The 17884-nt window shown below is 35.8% G+C and overlaps 1 protein-coding gene across 5 annotated transcripts in view; it reads left to right on the top strand.

The window, feature by feature from the left end:
- The window catches only part of PNPLA8 (patatin like phospholipase domain containing 8), a 42824-nt gene extending 25762 nt beyond the window's left edge, over positions 1-17062 (top strand). For 2 of the 5 annotated variants that reach the window (XM_046669826.1, XM_046669831.1), the window contains exons 8-10: positions 2025-2219; positions 10374-10569; positions 16024-17062. In XM_046669826.1, coding sequence (XP_046525782.1) covers positions 2025-2219; positions 10374-10569; positions 16024-16298 — 666 coding nt within the window. In that variant the 3' untranslated portion in view covers positions 16299-17062. Of the gene's footprint in view, positions 1-2024; positions 2220-10373; positions 10570-11451; positions 11585-16023 lie in introns of all 5 variants that reach the window. The other 3 variants (XM_046669827.1, XM_046669829.1, XM_046669830.1) reach the window with 3 other exon arrangements.
- Positions 17063-17884: the final 822 nt, after the last annotated feature.

The following is a 17884-nucleotide window of genomic DNA, read 5'->3' as shown; positions in this document are numbered from 1 at the left end:
CTCTGAAGGCCCTTTATTCAGGGAAAAATTTCTTAGGAACCTCCTTGAATAGATAATATTGATTCCTTATATACTGGGTCATTCTATGAAGATATAGGATGTGATCATTAGGTTTTTTCTATATTCAATAGAAATATAGCAAAAGTTTAAGAACGTGAAACTCTGGGACTAAAAATAAGAAAGAATTATTTTATTATAAGAGCTAATCAAATCTAGTGATTTAAGGAAAATTGTGGCATTTCGTCCCTTAGATTTTTTAAAAGAAGTTATGTGTGCCTTTTAGACATATATTAAATTAACGCACAAATGAAATCCCAGTTTTAGAAATGTTAATGTCACTAGGGTATGCCTTAATGTGGCTTCTCTTTTTATTTATTTTGTTTGAAACCCAATAATCTGAATATTGCTTGAGTTCTGTGTTCTTTAATATAACTTGATTAAGGAATAGGATTTATGTACTTAGGAATCCCATGTGGCTTATATTTATTCCTGGATGACAAGGTGTAACCATGAAGAATCAAATACAGCTTCTTCTATTGCTCTTTGATTCTTGCTTGTTCATATTTTCATTCCTTCTTTAGATATTAATTATGTACCCAGCATGCCAGCACTGTGCTAGGCACTTCGGACACCTCAGTGAGTAAATGCAGACATGGAGCTTATAGTTCAGTAGGGCAAAGTAGGCATTAATCAGATAACCCCACACGTGAGATGTGGTTTCCCTGAAATGCGTGCTGTGGGGCACAGAAACAGTTCTCTGAAAGTATACCTGTACCAGGACATGAAGGAAGGCTACTCTAAGGAAATGAGAGTTGAGATCTCAGTGTGAAGGCTGATGAGTAGGAGGGTTCCTGGCAAAAAGATGACCTGTGCAGGAGGAGTCGTGGTGAAATGGAGGAACTGGAAGAGTTCCTGAAGACTAGGGCCTGAGCCTCTGAGGACAGTGCATGAAATGAGGCTGGAGTGGGTGACCAGGCAGGGCCTTCGAGGCCATGATAATGAGATGCACATGGCTCTTTCGGAGAACACTCTTGGATGTACTTCACACCTGTTTGTTCCCCTGTATCTTCAGGGCTTCTTATTTGTTTATTTTTAAACTGTGGGAGTTGCCAACTTTAAATAGAAGAATAGGGTGGGTGTGGAGACCATTAGCCACCTGAAAAAGTAATTCATTCATGATAAATAGGAGCAACGACCCTTGCATTTCTTAATTCAGCCTGTCTTTGGACCAATTAACAGAAAGACCCTCTGGATTTTAGTGTATGGCCAACTCTTACCTGCAGTGGCTCCGAGACACAGTTGAATCTCTCACAGGAATTTGAGATATGACCTTTGCTTTATAAAATAGCAAAGCAAACAGGTCCCCGGAGGGCTTGGCACAGGACCCTAACAACTTTGGCTTCATTCATCTTAAGTTTATATTGCAGATTGTTAACATTTTACATAAATTCAACTGACATCAATAATATCTGAGACCGAGGGTGATCAGCATTAGGTTTTTAGTAAAAAAGAAACTACCCAGCTGCCAGTTATTAACTGTGATCAGAAAACCTTGAGAGTTTGTGTAGTGTTGGCATTTCAGTTACTAAAGTCATAATGCTTTCAAAGAGCACAGAAAAAGACTAATTTGTAAATAATATTATGAAAATAGTGTATTTATTCATCTTTAAATGATTTTTATTCATTCCTACTACCGCTGTATCAATTATTATATAAAGGTCTGCAAATTTATGCCTTCTTGAATGTCCTTTTAAATAGCTTATCATACAGTCAAAAATATCTTGTATTTACCTCTGTCTTATAAGACATTTCTCAAAATTCTCAGTTCTTGTATCTATTTTGCCATAAAGAAATACCTATTTAAAAAGATCTTGTTCCCTTTGCTTAACGTTATAGTTATGCTACACATTTATCCTGATGGATAGAGTTGTAGGTTGTTCATTCATAGTACTAAATATTTAATTTTTTACAAATCCCAAATATTGCTGCTTACAATGGGTATTGTTTACTTTTTAATTCATTAGGTAGCTGCCGTAAGTACCATAGTCAACAGAGGGATAACGCCGAAAGCTTTTGTGTTCAGAAACTATGGTCATTTTCCTGGTATCAACTCTCACTATTTGGGAGGCTGTCAGTATAAAATGTGGCAAGCCATTAGAGCCTCCTCTGCTGCTCCAGGCTACTTTGAAGAGTATGCATTGGGCAATGATCTTCATCAAGTAAGTTGACTGTATGGCTTCTCTTTTTAAATTAATGTGATTAAAAAGAATCAGCTCTTATTAAATGTCACTGAACTTACAGAGGGACCAACCAAGGAGACTTTCTTCTTCATATCTCCATGTGGCAAAAGATGTACAGGACGAGATGTTTTTATTTGTTGTTTTTTTTTTTTAATTAGCAAGCTTTCTGGCTTGAGCATATTTTAGGAAAGATTCATTTTGTATTTTATATAATGTGATTCATAGCCAATTATGATCATTTTATTGATGGAAAAATGAAGTGGTATGTATGATTGGCTTTCCAAATGTGATAAAAATTAAAAATGAAACGCAGTCACTAAAAATGCAGAACCCAGTCTGTTTGACAGTTTTGGCGGACGTATTTTGAAGGAGAGGGTATAGTAAAATAATAGTTGTAAACACTCGTTAAGTTAGCTGTGTGCCAGACACCTATGTAGGCCTTTGCATCTATCATCTCATTTACTCGTTGCTGCTTAGGAGGTTGACAGAGTTATTTCCACTTTACAAATGAGAAGTTGGAGTCTTAAGAAAGGTTAAGTAACTGGGCTAGGGTCGCAACTGTTATGTGATGGAGTTAGGATGCTATCTGTAATTATACTATTTTTAAGTTTATGGCTAAATGATCTATAAAGTTGAGTATTTCTGGTAATTTATACTTTTTGGGTTGTATAGACTCATCTGTTTATTGTAAATTTTTTCTCTGTCAAGTTTTTCCCACTATTTACAGAATAACTTATATTAACTTATATTAAATGATATCATAACTTTAATTAAATGATAAAAAAGTCAATAAAGCTTTTGAACTGATAATTCCAAAAAATGTGTATTTTATATATGCATGATTTTTATATGATATTCCACTTAAAATCCATCTCATTTGATGGAATCAGTAACCTTAACTTTCCTCTCTAGTCACTGAAGTATGTGTGCTCTATTTATTTGGTATTCAGATATACGTTGAGAAAAAAACTGTCTTGACAGAGATTTTTAGGTATCAATCTAAACTACGTAGCAGCTGTGTAAGTTTAATTTATAATTTAATTTTTGATTTTAATAATGTGTCAGGGTTATAATACTAAATCATTTTTATCAATTTTTTTTCTCCTATGTTTTTGTATAGTAGCTTAGATATATTTTAAAATGTTATGGTCAGCTATCCCATGTTCTTTGTCTTTCTGGAAGTGATGTGATAGTCTTTGTAGTTAAGAGATTAAAAGAGGATTTCTTTCGTCTTTGGAGTCAATTCAGACTATTTCGTACTTTGCCAAATCAGTCATTGTTGAATTATGTAAGGCACTTCCCCTTCTCGCCTTTCCCTTCTCTCCTCCACCCCCTCAGGACAGAAAGTGCTAGCTGTAGAGTCTTTCTAACATGGATTTCAGGACAGGATCAGTCAAAATAAGATTTTTATTTTAATATGTAGCTTGCTCGTTTTAACAACTGTTTCTCTATATTCTTATAGTATTCTCACATGTTGTAAATGGAGAAATAACTTAAACAATGTATTCAAAATATAATAGCTAAGGTTTATAACATAACTAAGATGCTTGTCATGCTTCAAATTGTAGTTATGCCAAATATTAGTGAAAGTCTCAAATGATAAGTTACTGCAGTTCAGGACCATGTGTTCCCAGACTTGGAAAGAAGTTATCTCATTTGCTCTTTATTTTTTATCTAAGAGGAAGTAGTTCTAAGGTTTAATTCAGTCCTGTAGAATACACGTAACAATCAAGGTAATTTGGTGGTTCTTTTTCTGTTCGGATAGACTAGTGTTGTTTCTTTTCATGTTTAGCCATTTTTATATTGGTGATCCTAATCTTTGAACTTAGCTTGAGCTACAGATTAAAATAACTTCTTATATAAATTTTATGTAAAGCATATAAACACATGTGCGGAGAATATACTTTCATGTAAATCAATGATTTGACTCCAGAAAGATTAGCACATCAACTTTAATAAGAATATTCAAGTGAACCTGGAGTCTAAGCAAACTCTAAGTAAACATTTTCCTTATTGCATATTCTCTTCCAATACTTGAGGAAGAAATGAGATATTTTTCTCCGCAAAAAACATTGTGAAAGATTGAGAAGAATATTTTAAAGTGTGAATGATCTTGATTGCTTGAACAAAGAAGAGATTCAGGCAAAGTTCTTTTCCAGCCTTTCAGAAGTTGCCCAGAAGTTTACAACTAAAATATGTTACTTAAGGGGATGGACTATAATTAGTTTTTGGGTGGTGAACATGATGTAATCTATACAGAATTCCAAATATATTATGATGTACATCTGAAAATAAACAAACAAATGAAAAAAATGAAAAAAAATAAATAAGTAAATTCCACTGTAAAAAAAAAAAAAAAGAGTAGCTGACTTCTCCTTTGCTGGCGACAGTGACACAGTGTGGATTGTCTAGTCTCTTTTGCCCCACAGCTCAGGATTCCACAATATTTTTCAGAATGCTGGTCTGTCCAACCCAACTGTAATCACTGTGCTTAACTGATCATCAACCAGAGACAATTAAAGGAGAAGGGCTCCTAAAGGCAGAAAAGGGCAGAAGAAAAATCCAGGCATGAAGTTAATCTCGCAATCCCTTCCCCGATCTTCCGCTTGCATTGTGAGCTAGTAAAACCTGGTGTGTGATAAATGTCTGGAGTTTGGGCTCACATTATTAACTCAAGAGCTGTAAAACATGTGAAAACAATCTTTATTTAAAAAAAAAAGTAATATGGTACTTACTTATTACAATCCTCTTATCCTAAGTTCTTTGAATAATTATATTCAGTTATTTCCAGTCTCTTTTTTAAAATCCCTTTTAACTGTAACGTCTGACATATGTTTTAATGTAAGTTACTTCATAACGTTTTTGGAATCAGGTAGAGTATAAATTATAGGTTAATGTTTTATTTGAGCAGTTATTGAAAGTAATGCTATAATAAGAGGTATGAGTGTGTAGATGGGTAGATTTCATTTGCCTTTGACTATAAAGAGAAGAATATTATGACCATATTTTCAAGGTTTCTTGCATGTCCTAGGAAATTAGAAAACGGGAAGACTTCTTTTTGAGTAGCTTCCAGTATATTACTTTTCCCTCCTCACCAAGTAGCATCATACTTATCTTGAAATAGTATTTTTATACAAAATTATCCCTTTTCTCTCTTTCTCTTTTTAACAGCTCATTGAGAGATAATTGGTATACAGAAAAAATGCACATATTTGATGTATACGATTTGATGGTTTTTGGCATATGCATATTCCTTCTTTCTTTTTCCATCTTCATCTCCAAAGTTAAATCATTCATTCTCTGTCTTTGGAGAAAGAGCCTGATAAATTAGTTCTCACTAAAGGTTTTGATGACAGATTCTAATGTATTATTTCTCTTAGGCCTTATTTACATTTTAAAAGGTTATATTCACAAGTCAGAATACATTAACCTAGAAGGAGTTATGATATTTCATATAAATATTCCAGATAAAGAGTGTTTTTAGCAGAAAGAACCTGCCCAGCACCTGCCAAATTATGCCTGTGCCAGGCCACAACTAATAATTTTCATAACTGGACAAAAATGCAGTGAGTGTTTACTCGGCACCAGGCACTGTGTTAGCTGGGAAGAATGTAAAGGTTTTTAATAATTGTTGGCATATTGTTTGTGTTTCCTGGATTCTGCCCTCAAATAGCTCAAACTAGAAGAATTTAACAGTTATAGAATGAGAAGATATTTCAATAATAAAAATATATACAGGGTTAAGAGATGGTACAGAAGATGTGGTTTATTCTGTCAGGATTGGTCTTACAGAGAAGCTCCCATGTGAGTTGAGGTACAAAGAATGAAGAATTGCTTAGGATGGAAACAGGATGAGGAGGGGAGCAGGGGAGTGATTGCTTAATGGGTACAGAGTTTCTGTTTGGACTGATAAAAACGTTTTGGAAATAGATAGTGGTGATGGTTGTAAAACATTCTGAATGTAATTAATGCCACTGAATTGTAACTTAAAAATGGTTAAAAGGATCAATTTTTTGTTATATATATTTTATCATAATAAAAAAATTCTTTATGAAAACCCTAAAAGAATAAGAAGCTGAGATGAGATGACTAGGAGACATTCACAGGTAGGTATCCTGAGTTACGATTTGAAATGATTAAATATGCATAAAAAGCATCTAAATCTTAGGTTATTAAGTACATGCACGATGTGCTGCACTTGAAACACAATCCTGTGTGTACCTCTAAGAGATGAGTAGCAAGTTATTCTGTCAATTCACTTTTCAAGTCTCTTTACCTCAGCACCTAGCAGTGTGCCTGTCAAATACCGAGTACACAATAAATAAATAGCTATGAATATGAACTTAAATGAATGAAGAGGCTGCAGGAAGGACCATAGACATCACGTTAGCCTAATGACTTACTGACGGAAGAGGCATCTGACAAGAGTAGGCTGACTGTAAGAGAGCTTACGAGACGGTATGCCTCACCCCTGGGGAGAGTGAGTATCAAAAGTCTTAACTTCTGCATTTTTTTGATGAAATGTAGGTAAAGTTTAAGGAAGAGGAATTTACTTTGAAGCATGGCTCTTAAAACCACTGGATACTGGCAACTTTTTGGTTTGGGATTGATTCTCCTATTACCAATTCTTGCTAAAACTTGTTTGCCCCTTGTTTTCTCCTCTTTTTGTCTTTTCTGATCCATCTTTATAGGCTTTTATAATAATAAAGAAGTGTTTCCTCTAAAGTACCCAGATGATTAGAAGTTTCACAGAGTATAACTATAGAATTTAAGATAAAAATAGTTTAATAAAAGTGATAACTTTTTTGCTGAATTAGAAGTGAGATATGTTTCCTCTATTATGGGAGGGGTATTATTCTAATGTCCTCTTAATGGAAAACAAGGGAAAAAGCTGAAAGAATTAACTTAAAATTTGTACTTGATAAAGCCTTTAGGAAATAATTATTAGTACCTACATTTGAGGAATCTAAGTAGATTTTTACAAAGTTAAACAATACAAATACCTAGCCAATTTATGACTTTCAACAGATATATAAAGATAGCTAAGTTTAAAAGTAGTGCCTTCCACCTAGTGAATGGATAAACAAACTGTGATACATCTGAATGATGAAATACTACTCAGCAATAAAAGGGAATGAATTACTGATATGTGCAATGATGTGGTTGGATCTCAGAAGCATTATGCTAGGTGAAAGAAACCAGACTCAAAAGACTGTACTAAATTATTCCATTTATTTTGAGAACAAGATCTAATGTGTGACCTTGGAGATTAGATGAAAGAATAGCTTTTGAAGAGAAGAGTAATGAAGAACTGAAAATCCAAGGTGTTGTAAAGATGTGAAGTCACATGGGGTAATGAGAAGAGTTTCTCCCCCTTTCTCCACAGGCTAGAAAGAAGCCTGTGAGCCAGGTGCTGACTAATTTGTTGAATGAGGAGGAGTGGCTGGAAGTTGATAGGTGACAACAGTGGTGAGGAACTGGTGGTGGAACTGAATAGCCGAGCCTCTAAAGAATATGCATTTTCCAAGTGGATTGGGACTAATAAGGGTCTAGAAGGAACACTAAAGAACAAATAAGACACCGTTCCTCCTCCTAACCACTAAGGGGTATAAGGTATGGAAGCATCAACAACAACCTAGGAAGTGATATCAGGGAAGAGCCACATTTCTGCTAAGTCACAGAAGAAGACAGCATTTAGAAGAAGGTGAGATTACGGTGGAACTTTAACTGTGGAACGATTCCATAGAGCACAGTGCAAGGGTTTAGGATGTTGGGGAGGAGGGGAGGACTGTGTCAGCGGCACAGAAGCTCAGAGAATTGAATGCCATTGTGGGAGGGAAGACACGGTAGAGTTTAGAATGACTTGTGAATTTAGCCTCTGCTGGTTCTTTGAGGAAAGTGGGCCTAGTGGCTCTAAAAACTTGTCCCACCCTCCCTGGGGATCAGTTCCAGCACATATAGTCTCAGTTCATCTGCTTCAAACTCAGCGCACACGAGGGTAGCAGTCCCCAAAACTGGTCACTACATGCTTTTTGGCCTGGCAAGGAGTAGATGGACATTCAAGTTTTTAATGAATGAACTGCACAGTCTACCTGGTGTGAGAGAAGGCTTACTTCTCAACAGTCTTAACTTGCGCTTTGCTATGTTTTGTTTAGGATTCTGGTTTTTGTGTATGTCCTCTGCCTTGCTGCTTTGAGTTTAGGAATGATTTAGCTACATTGCTATAGCGCTTAACTCTCTTACTGAGATGGATACTGAAAATTAAGCCTGTTGAATCCGTAGTAAAGACAAGTACAATGCCAGCATGTGTGCCGCTGTGTCCTCGTTCTGCTCCTGGCAGATCCCTCCCTTTTCCTGAGCCTCGACAGGGGAGAGAGGCTTCCCTGTTCTTAGGACGCCTCCTGCCAGTCAGGTGGCAAAGGATGTGAACTCAACCCTCCCCGCTCCCCATCTTTCCCTATCCCAAACCTGACGCCATTCACAGACCAGCTTTCTGCAAGCTTCACGTTACAGAGACATTCCCAACTTAAACACATCTCAGCCACAGAGGGACATCTGTGAAAAGAGCCAAAGACCTGAGATGTGATGGGTCTATGAATGAATATGCCCCTGTTGACAAGAAATGTCTTTTAAAAGGACAGCCTTTTCTCGGGAAAGTCATAAATGTGGAAATATAAGACACATTCTTTTGAAGAGATGTAGTTGGAGAGTGGTGGAGATTGGCCACTCAGGGGCAGGTAGAGATTGAGCTGGAAGTGGCAGCAAACAACCCACTCTAAAGTGGAGAATAGAGCAAGCAGTGAAGACATGTGACAAAATAGATTCTCTGAGAGTCCACACAGCCCTGTGTATCCCTGTTATCCCAAAGATGTCATAAAGCTGTACATTGGGCATGAATGACATAAGCCATGATACAGGACCGTTAGCCGTAGACTGGCTATTCCATAACTAAAGAGCCAATAAGCTTTCTCTGGGAAGTGTGATTAGCATTTTGGGATATTTCTGCCTTCTAGTGTATTCTCATTCATTCAACGAGAGTGTTATTTGAGATATGTGTTTTTGAGGAAGTTGTTTTGGTAATGCTTAAAATGAAGAGTTATCATTATCTGTGACTTGTAAAGTAAATACTACTCCTCCCCCTAAAATAACTGAGCATAAACTCACAAGAAGGTGAGGGGCGTTTCTCCTTCACTTTCCACGAGAAATTTTAGTAACAATAGTATACTTCATTAGCAGGGCAAAATTCTGCAGGTGTTTTAAATGGGGCCTTCAAGCCAGGGCACACTACTGCTGACAGTGGTGGAGGTGCAGAGTAGATGATTTTCTACAAGGAAAGGAAACCTCTTGGGAGGAGTCTCTTTGATCCTTTAATTCATGAATTTTGTAAAAGGACAGTCATATTATTACCTCGCTAGAGGTTGGGTGGCTGCATTTCTTTCTTTCTGTCTTTATCAGAAATTATTGTGAGACTGCTTATATACTTTATTCTACTGCCTTTTACAGTACTCTTAGCAGCATATTTTACCCTTCTTTTTGAATTCTTCAAAATAACATTGATTATTGATAAATGCTTAGATTCATAAAGTCTGCCTACTTTGTTTAGGTTATATCTGCATTATAATGAATGTGATACTTTGAAATTGTATTGTTAATGAAGTTTCAACTTAAATTAGTTTCATTAATTTGGTTATGATTTGACTTGTGAAAAAACTAGTTTCAATTGTTTGGTAAAACCACAGTTCTTTTGTTAGGTTTTATATAGAATCTATATTAAACCTCTAAACAAGGATAATATATCTTTAAAATGTAATTTAGTTTATTTCAGTAGTTTTGAGCAAAATATGCAAAGCAATCCATGAAGAAGTTCAAAAACTTTCATAATAGGAAAGGAAAGCTTAAGGTCAGTGCAGCCAGCGCGTTTCCACATGACTTTTTTTGCAGCTGTAGTATATAAAATAAACTCACTTTGAAGAACCTATTGTTTTTAAATAATTTGTTCAATTTATTACATAGTCCAGCTCTCCCTGAGTAAATTTCAAATTGTTTAAGATAGAAGTTTTGTTTTCAAATTTGTAGAATGGAATTTCATTTTTAAGAGTTCTCTACTGTATGTTCTTGACTTACGTTTTGCAGGATGGCGGTTTGCTCCTGAATAACCCTTCAGCATTAGCAATGCACGAGTGTAAATGTCTTTGGCCAGACGTCCCCTTAGAGTGCATTGTATCCCTGGGCACTGGGCGATATGAGAGCGACGTTAGAAATGCCGTGACATACACAAGCTTGAAGACCAAGCTGTCGAATGTTATCAACAGCGCTACAGATACGGAAGGTTAGTCTGTCTGTTTGCTGCTCTAACTTGTAGAATTCAGTTTTTGGTAGAATATGCTGATGCTAAATGCAAAAGAGTACATACGTCGGTGTTGGAGGGAAGCACATGGGATCCAGTGTCTTGTTCCCATTTCTCCTCACCCATTTCTTCTGAGTGACCCTGGAGTAGAGACTCTTCTCTGTCTGGAAGCTGGTGCTGCCACTGCCTCCTTACAGTTGGAGAAGTATCTAAAGCAGGGGTAGCACAGACACTTGGCTGGAGACTCTTAAGCCAGTCGAGAAACAGGAAAAAGAGAAGGAGTCAGGTTGGTTCAGATAAAAACGTGGTAACAGTGAGAGAATGAGCGTACTTATGGTGTTACATTATTTAGGAAGGTGGAGACAGACTGGAATTAGCATAAGTCATCACTTCCACTCTTGCTGCACCTATAATCTAGTCTTCATGTAAAGACCAAAGTGGTCCTCGTAAAATGTAAATTAAATCGTCTTTACCCAGCTCAAAACCCTCTAGGCTTCCCATCACATTTAGAGCAAAATCCAAAAGCCTCGTTTGCTGAAATTTCCCAGGCCTCTGAGACCTAGCCTTTGAATACATCTCTTCCTCACCTCTTTAAGATGTACCCCTTCTGTAAAGTGTGTCCAGCTACACTTTAATTCTTGCTGTTCCTCAAACTTGCTGAGAAGTCTGCCTCAGGGCCTCTGCACTTGCTGTATTCTCTCTCCTTGAGGCCACCCCTGAGGTGTATGCTTGATTTGCTACTTTATTTCATTCAGGTCTCTGCTCAGATGTCACTTCCTCAGAAACCTTTCCTGACCACTTTCCAACCCCCTCACCGTCTCTCTCTAACCCCTTATCCTGCTTCTTTCTTTTTTTTTCTCATAGAGCATTCATCTCATTATGGATATATATTACGCACTTGCTTGTTTAATTGCTTATTCTCTACCTCTCTCTCCCACAAGAATGTAAGGCAGGAACTTATCCAGTTGACTACGTTGACTTCAGTGCCTAACACACAGTAAGCAGTCAATGAGTACTTTTGAATTTCTAGTTTTGGCCTTGAGGTTTAGATCTCCATATTTTACTATTTTATTTTTAAGTCCTATATGAAATCTTTTATTAAATTTTTCAAAAGAATTTTTACCACTTAGCCACTTGCTTCTCATTCTCACTCTTTCCATATCATGAGGTTATTAGCTGAGTCTATTAGCTGTGTAAGGATCTTAAATTCCCCAGTAAGGACTTTTATCTATTAAATGATAACCCAAGAAAAGCTAATATACTGGATTTTTCACTATCTGAAATTTTGTTGTCAAATCAATCAAATATTCTTACCATAAGCAATCTGCTGAGAAAAGGGTAGCTTTAATCAGCCAGTCTCATAATACTTACATGTACACCTTGTGCAAACTGTGTGATAGGTTCATCTGAAATTTTCAAGAAGCATGAAGTGTTGCTTCCATGTACTTATACTCTAGTTAGTGAAGAATTAGAGTGAAACACATGTAATTGCTGATAGTTCATGGTTATTGACCTATAAAAAACAGCAATTTCATTTGGTTCAATCTAATATATTATCAATTGCTAAATAAATAGTAGTTGTAGATGATTAAGACTATGAATTAAGAGGGAGAATGAGAAAGCTAGATTGTTGTAGACAGTTTACAAGAAGTAAATTAGACTTGATACAGGTCTTAAAGGATACGTAGGGTTTGGACATTTTAAAAGAGGATGAAGACTTCCATTTCTGGCCATGATAGAATAGGAGCCGTATATTTCCTTTCACTTAAACCATTAGAAAACCGGACAAAACAATGGTTTTCAGACATTAGGTGACAGGTGGCACAGGTCAGTGAACCCTGAGAGAAGGAAAATAAATGAAGTAATCACTATATTTGCCCAGCCTGCTACCTGAAAAGAGTTTCTAGGCCATAGTACAGGGAGGGGAGAACCCAAAACAGCAGGACAGTCCCTTGGAGTTCAGGAAACAGAGTTTGGAGTTCAAGGAGGCCAAGGAAACTAGAATTTGTGGGCAAAATACGACAGAGAAGGCAGCTTCAGAGAGAGAGTGCTCCAGAGATATGCAGAGCCATCTCCTTGAGTACTGATCTGTGCATGCATGTGAGGAAGCTACCCAAAGCAGAGGAAAGAAACGCCAGAAAGCACCAGCACAATCCTTAGAGCTCACGTGGGACCCATAGTAGCTGAGATTTCCATCAGCTAGATCAGAAAGACCTTGTAATACATTGGATGTGCAAGAGTCCTCAGAAGGGTACTGTCTCAGAAATGGCACCCGATTAGCTATGGGTCCACCCTAAGGAAGCTTAAAAGCATTTCTCAAAAAGATCAAATTGAGTCCAGTTAACAGCATCCATTGTTAGAATAAAATTGAATAATATTTAAAGGAATGCAACAAACTCCAGCACACAAAAATGTGAAATTCACTGTGTTTGGCATCCAATAAAAAATTACCAGGCATACAAAGAAGCAAGAAAAGACACCCTTACCCAGGAGAAAACCCAATGAGAACAGACCTAGACGTGAAACAGATGATAGAATTAGCAGACAAGGACATTACAATGGCTGTCGTAAGTATACTCCATATGTTCAATGAAATAGAGGAAAACTTGAACATGATGAGGAGAGAGAAGGGTAATATAAAAAGGACCCAATCAAACTTCTAGAGGTGAGAAATCCAAGACCTGAAATGAAAATACAGTTGATATGATTAACAGCAATTCTACACAAATGGGTAAAAAATAGAAGAAGAGTAACTACTTCCCAGCTCATTCTATAGGACAGCTTTACCCTGACACCAAAACCAGGTAAAAATATCAAAATACTGATCAATATTCCCTACTCATATGTATGCAGAAATCCTTAAAATATACTAATAAATTGAATTCAGCTGTTTATAAAAAGGAGAATACAGAATAACCAAGTAGGGTACATCCCAGAAATATGGGGTAGGTTTAATATTCAAAAAAATCAGTGTAATTCACTTCATTAACAGACCAAAAAAGGAAAAATTTAAGATAATCTCAATATATACAGAAAAAGACGTGACAGAATTCAGTATCCATTCATGATAAACACTCAGCAAATTAGGGACAGAAGGCAACTTCCTCAGCCTAAGGAAGGGCATCTAAAAAGAAACAAAACAGCCAGCATCATATTTAATGGGAAAAGATTGAATGCTTTCTACCTAAGATCAGGAACAGCGTAAGATTTCTCCCATCACTTCCAGTCAACGTTGTACTGGAGATCTGTCCAGCGTAGTAAGGCAGTAAAAGGAAATAAAAGGCATATAGATTAGAAATGAAGAGGAGAATATTTATAGTCAGCATGGTTGTCTATGTTGGCAATCTTAAGGAATCTATAAAAAAGCTACTAGAACTAATAAGTCTAGCAAAGTTGAAGAATACAAAGTCAATACAAATCTATTGTATTTCTGCGTCCTGGCAATGAACAATTGAAAATTGAAATTAAATATATACAAGGCCTAAATAAATCAATCAAATAAATCCATATGCCAGGCTCATGAATTGAAATCTCAGTATTTTTGTTAAAGTGGCAGATGACAAATTGATCTATAGACTCCTTGCAATTGCTATAAAAATCTAAACCAGCTTTTTCTGGGGTAGAAATTAACAAGATGACTATAAAATTCATATGGATATGCAAAAGACCTAGAATAGCCAAAACAATTTTGAAAAAGAAGTTGGAGGACTTACGCCCTCTGATTTCAAGACTATAAAACTACGGTAAGCAGAGGACTGTGGTATTTGCATAAAGATAGACACACACAGATTAGTGGCACGTAATAGAGAGTACAGAAATTGATCCATACATGTAAGTTCAAAAGATTTTTGACAAAGGTAACTCAATGAGGAAAGGATAGTCATTTCAACAACTAGTACTTGGACAATTAGATAACTATATTTAAAAAAATGAGTCTTGATCCTTCATACCTTTTACAAAAATTTACTTGAAATGGATTGTAGACCTAAACAGAAGAGCTAAAACTATAAAACTTTTAGAATACTCTGGAGAAGATCTTGACGACCTTGGGTTAGGTAAAGATTGTTTAGATAAGACACACAAATTATGAACCAAAAAAGAAAGATAAATTAGATTTCATCAAATTATAAATTTTGCTCTTCAAAAGATACTTTTAATAAAATGAAAAGACAAGCTATAGACTGAAATAAAATATTTATAAAACATGTATCTGATCTGTCATCAGAACCAAATACATAATCAGAACCAAAATATAGGGAGAATTCTTACATTTTATATATATATATATATAAAGAATATCTAAAGAAGAAAACAAATTCAGTCAAAAAAATGGACAAAAAATTTGAATACATACTTCATTGAAGATCTACAGATGACTAATCAGCACATGAAAGACTTCTCAACATCATTAGTTTGTTAGAATAATGAAAACTAAAAGTATGGGGTACCACTACACATCCTCTAGAATGTCTAAAATTAAGACTGACAATGCCTAGTTTTGACAAAGACGTGGAGCAATGGGAACTCTGTTATATTAATAGTTGGAATGCAAAATGGTGCAGCCATTTGAAAAACAGCGATGCAGTTCTTAAAAAGGTAAACATACTTTACCATATGACCCAGCAATTTCATTCCCAGGCGTTTACCCAAGAGGAATGCAATCACATATCCACAAAAAGACTTAGTGCAAATGTTTATAGCGGGAGTATTCCTAATAGCTAAAAATGGAAGAGAACGAGAACTAGAACTGGAGAGAACAAATTGTGGTATATCCATACAATGGAATACTACTCAGCAATCAAAAAGAAGGAACTAGAGAGACAACTACAACATGGATGAATTTCAAAAGCATTTTGCTAAGTAAAAGAAGGTAGATAGCTACGAGCTATATACTTAGGATTCTGTGTATATGAACCGCTAGAAAAGGCAAAGGATGAGGGACACCAACTTTAGAGGCCTGAAGGAACTTTTTGGGGTGATGGAAATATTCTGTTGTGATTGTCGTGGTGGTTACACAGTGTATGCATTTGTCAAAACTTGTCAAATTCTACACTTAAAATTGGTGAATTTTACTGTATGAAAACTATGCCTCAGTGAAGATGATCCCAAAAAATTAAAAACAAAAAAAGGAAAGTTGGAAAGGCATTTCAGCTGTGGCTAACAGTGTGACCAAAACCAGAGAGAAGAGAGGACTGGAGCAAGTATCCTAATTTAGCAGAATTATGTGAAGTATTTTGGGAGATTAATTTCTTTTTGTAGTTATTTTCATTATTATGGGTTCTTTACTCCTATTGTTAATTAGGTGGAGTGATGAAATAAGAACAGCTTTGTAATTTGCCCTAAAAGAGGATAATTTTAAATAAAGATAAATTTAGATCATTGCAGATCAACTCAGTTTTCTTATCCACCCTATCCCCTGTTTATTTGTTTTAACAGAAGTCCATATAATGCTTGACGGTCTGTTACCTCCTGACACCTATTTTAGATTCAATCCTGTAATGTGTGAAAACATACCTCTTGATGAAAGTCGAAATGAAAAGCTGGATCAGCTGCAGTTGGAAGGGTTGAAGTACATAGAAAGAAATGAAGAAAAGATGAAAAAACTTGCAAAAATATTAAGTCAAGAAAAAACAACTCTGCAGAAAATTAATGACTGGATAAAACTAAAAACTGACATGTATGAAGGCCTTCCATTCTTTTCAAAATTGTGATGATTGCATATTTTCTCATGAGTAAAGGCCTGTTCAGGAGATCCACCGAATTGGATAAGGAATTGTGGGGTTCAGCATGAGTCAACTTTGAAATAATTACTGAATTCTGGGGAGTCCTGAGAAAGACAGTGCTTGAACCAGCTTGCACAGCACAGGGGTGTGCTTGGTTACAGAATCCAAATGGAAATTAGATTTTTATGATGTTAATAATTAAGTTTTAGGAATCTTGTTGTGCTAGTTGGTTTTAGTAGATGTTGGTGTTATATTGTTAGATGTTTGAAAATTTATTAATATATGTGCCAAACAAGAACTGAAAACTATATTATTCTTGGTATTTTTGCGTTAGTCACCATAATCATGTTGATTTTATTTGATCATTGATTTTCTTTCATGTGGAAAAGCTAATTTCTTCTTAATTTACATTACTTATGTTTTCACTAGCTACATTCTACAATCCAAATGTTGCCTTTTACTGTAATATCATCTAAACAGATGCACAAAAATGGAATTTTCTCTATCAGAGGACTTTTACATTTGAAATATGAAAGACCAGATTCAGTTTTCTATTCAAAATATTTGTTTCAACTTTGTTTGATTCAAAAAGATAAGTGAAGTCCCAGTCAACCACTCTTTCCCCCTGAAATTTCAAGATAATGCTGTATGTTAACTTTTCTAGCTCCAGCTTATCATCCACTGTTATAAAATTATTTGAATTTACTGAGAAAATATCCCTATCACCAACAAAAATAAACTATTGAAACAAACCATTGTTAAAAGGCTAATGTCATTTTTCAATTATTTACTGTTAACAATGTAGCTCTCCATCTGTTTGTAGAATTTGAACATACCTGTCAACAGTATGCTTAAAAAAATGTTAGGCTTGTTTTACCTTATTAACTCCTTTAACTGTCTGGATTTTGCAGAGGCTAATAACATGTGCACCAACCCAAATCATTGTGTACGCCAACCAAATTCATCTTTGTTGTGTTATCTGTCTATCTGCCATGTAAATCCTTACATCATGTTTAGATTTGTCAAGAAAAGTGAAAAAAAGGTAAGTACCCTTTGCTTTGTGCGTACAAACTAAAGCTAAACCCTGTTACCTATATTGTCGTATTGATTCTTTGCAACATTGATTCGTATAGGCAGTGAGGTATGTGCTGGGGGGAGCTGAGGGTCTGGATGCTAATCCAGGATCTGATGATGTGAAGTCCTTCTCTCTGTGACCTGGAGGAGGGGGGACAGCCTTTCTGGGCTTCACGTATTTCATTTGTAACATGAGGGAAGCTAGCTCTAAAATTTTATTTACTCTTCTTTTATGGCAACCCAAGAAGTAAATTCTGCAGGTGTACAAACAAAAGATAAGAACAGATGTGAAAATGGATTTTCAGTCTTATATGGGAAGACACCAACTTTTCAAAGACGCAAAGAGGAAGAATAGTCTATTTTAGAAGTAAAATGTAATAAATTCTCCAACTCATCAATTATATTAAAAATATAGAGAATAAAAATAGTTTTGATGCTCTGGCCTTCTTAGGTGTCTCAGAGTTCTTATTTCTGTAATGAATGGTATGCTGGCAATATTT

This window comes from Equus quagga, chromosome 8, assembly GCF_021613505.1.
Source record: "Equus quagga isolate Etosha38 chromosome 8, UCLA_HA_Equagga_1.0, whole genome shotgun sequence".
Taxonomy (NCBI): Eukaryota; Metazoa; Chordata; class Mammalia; order Perissodactyla; family Equidae; genus Equus; species Equus quagga.
This window is presented reverse-complemented; position numbering and strand designations above follow the sequence as displayed.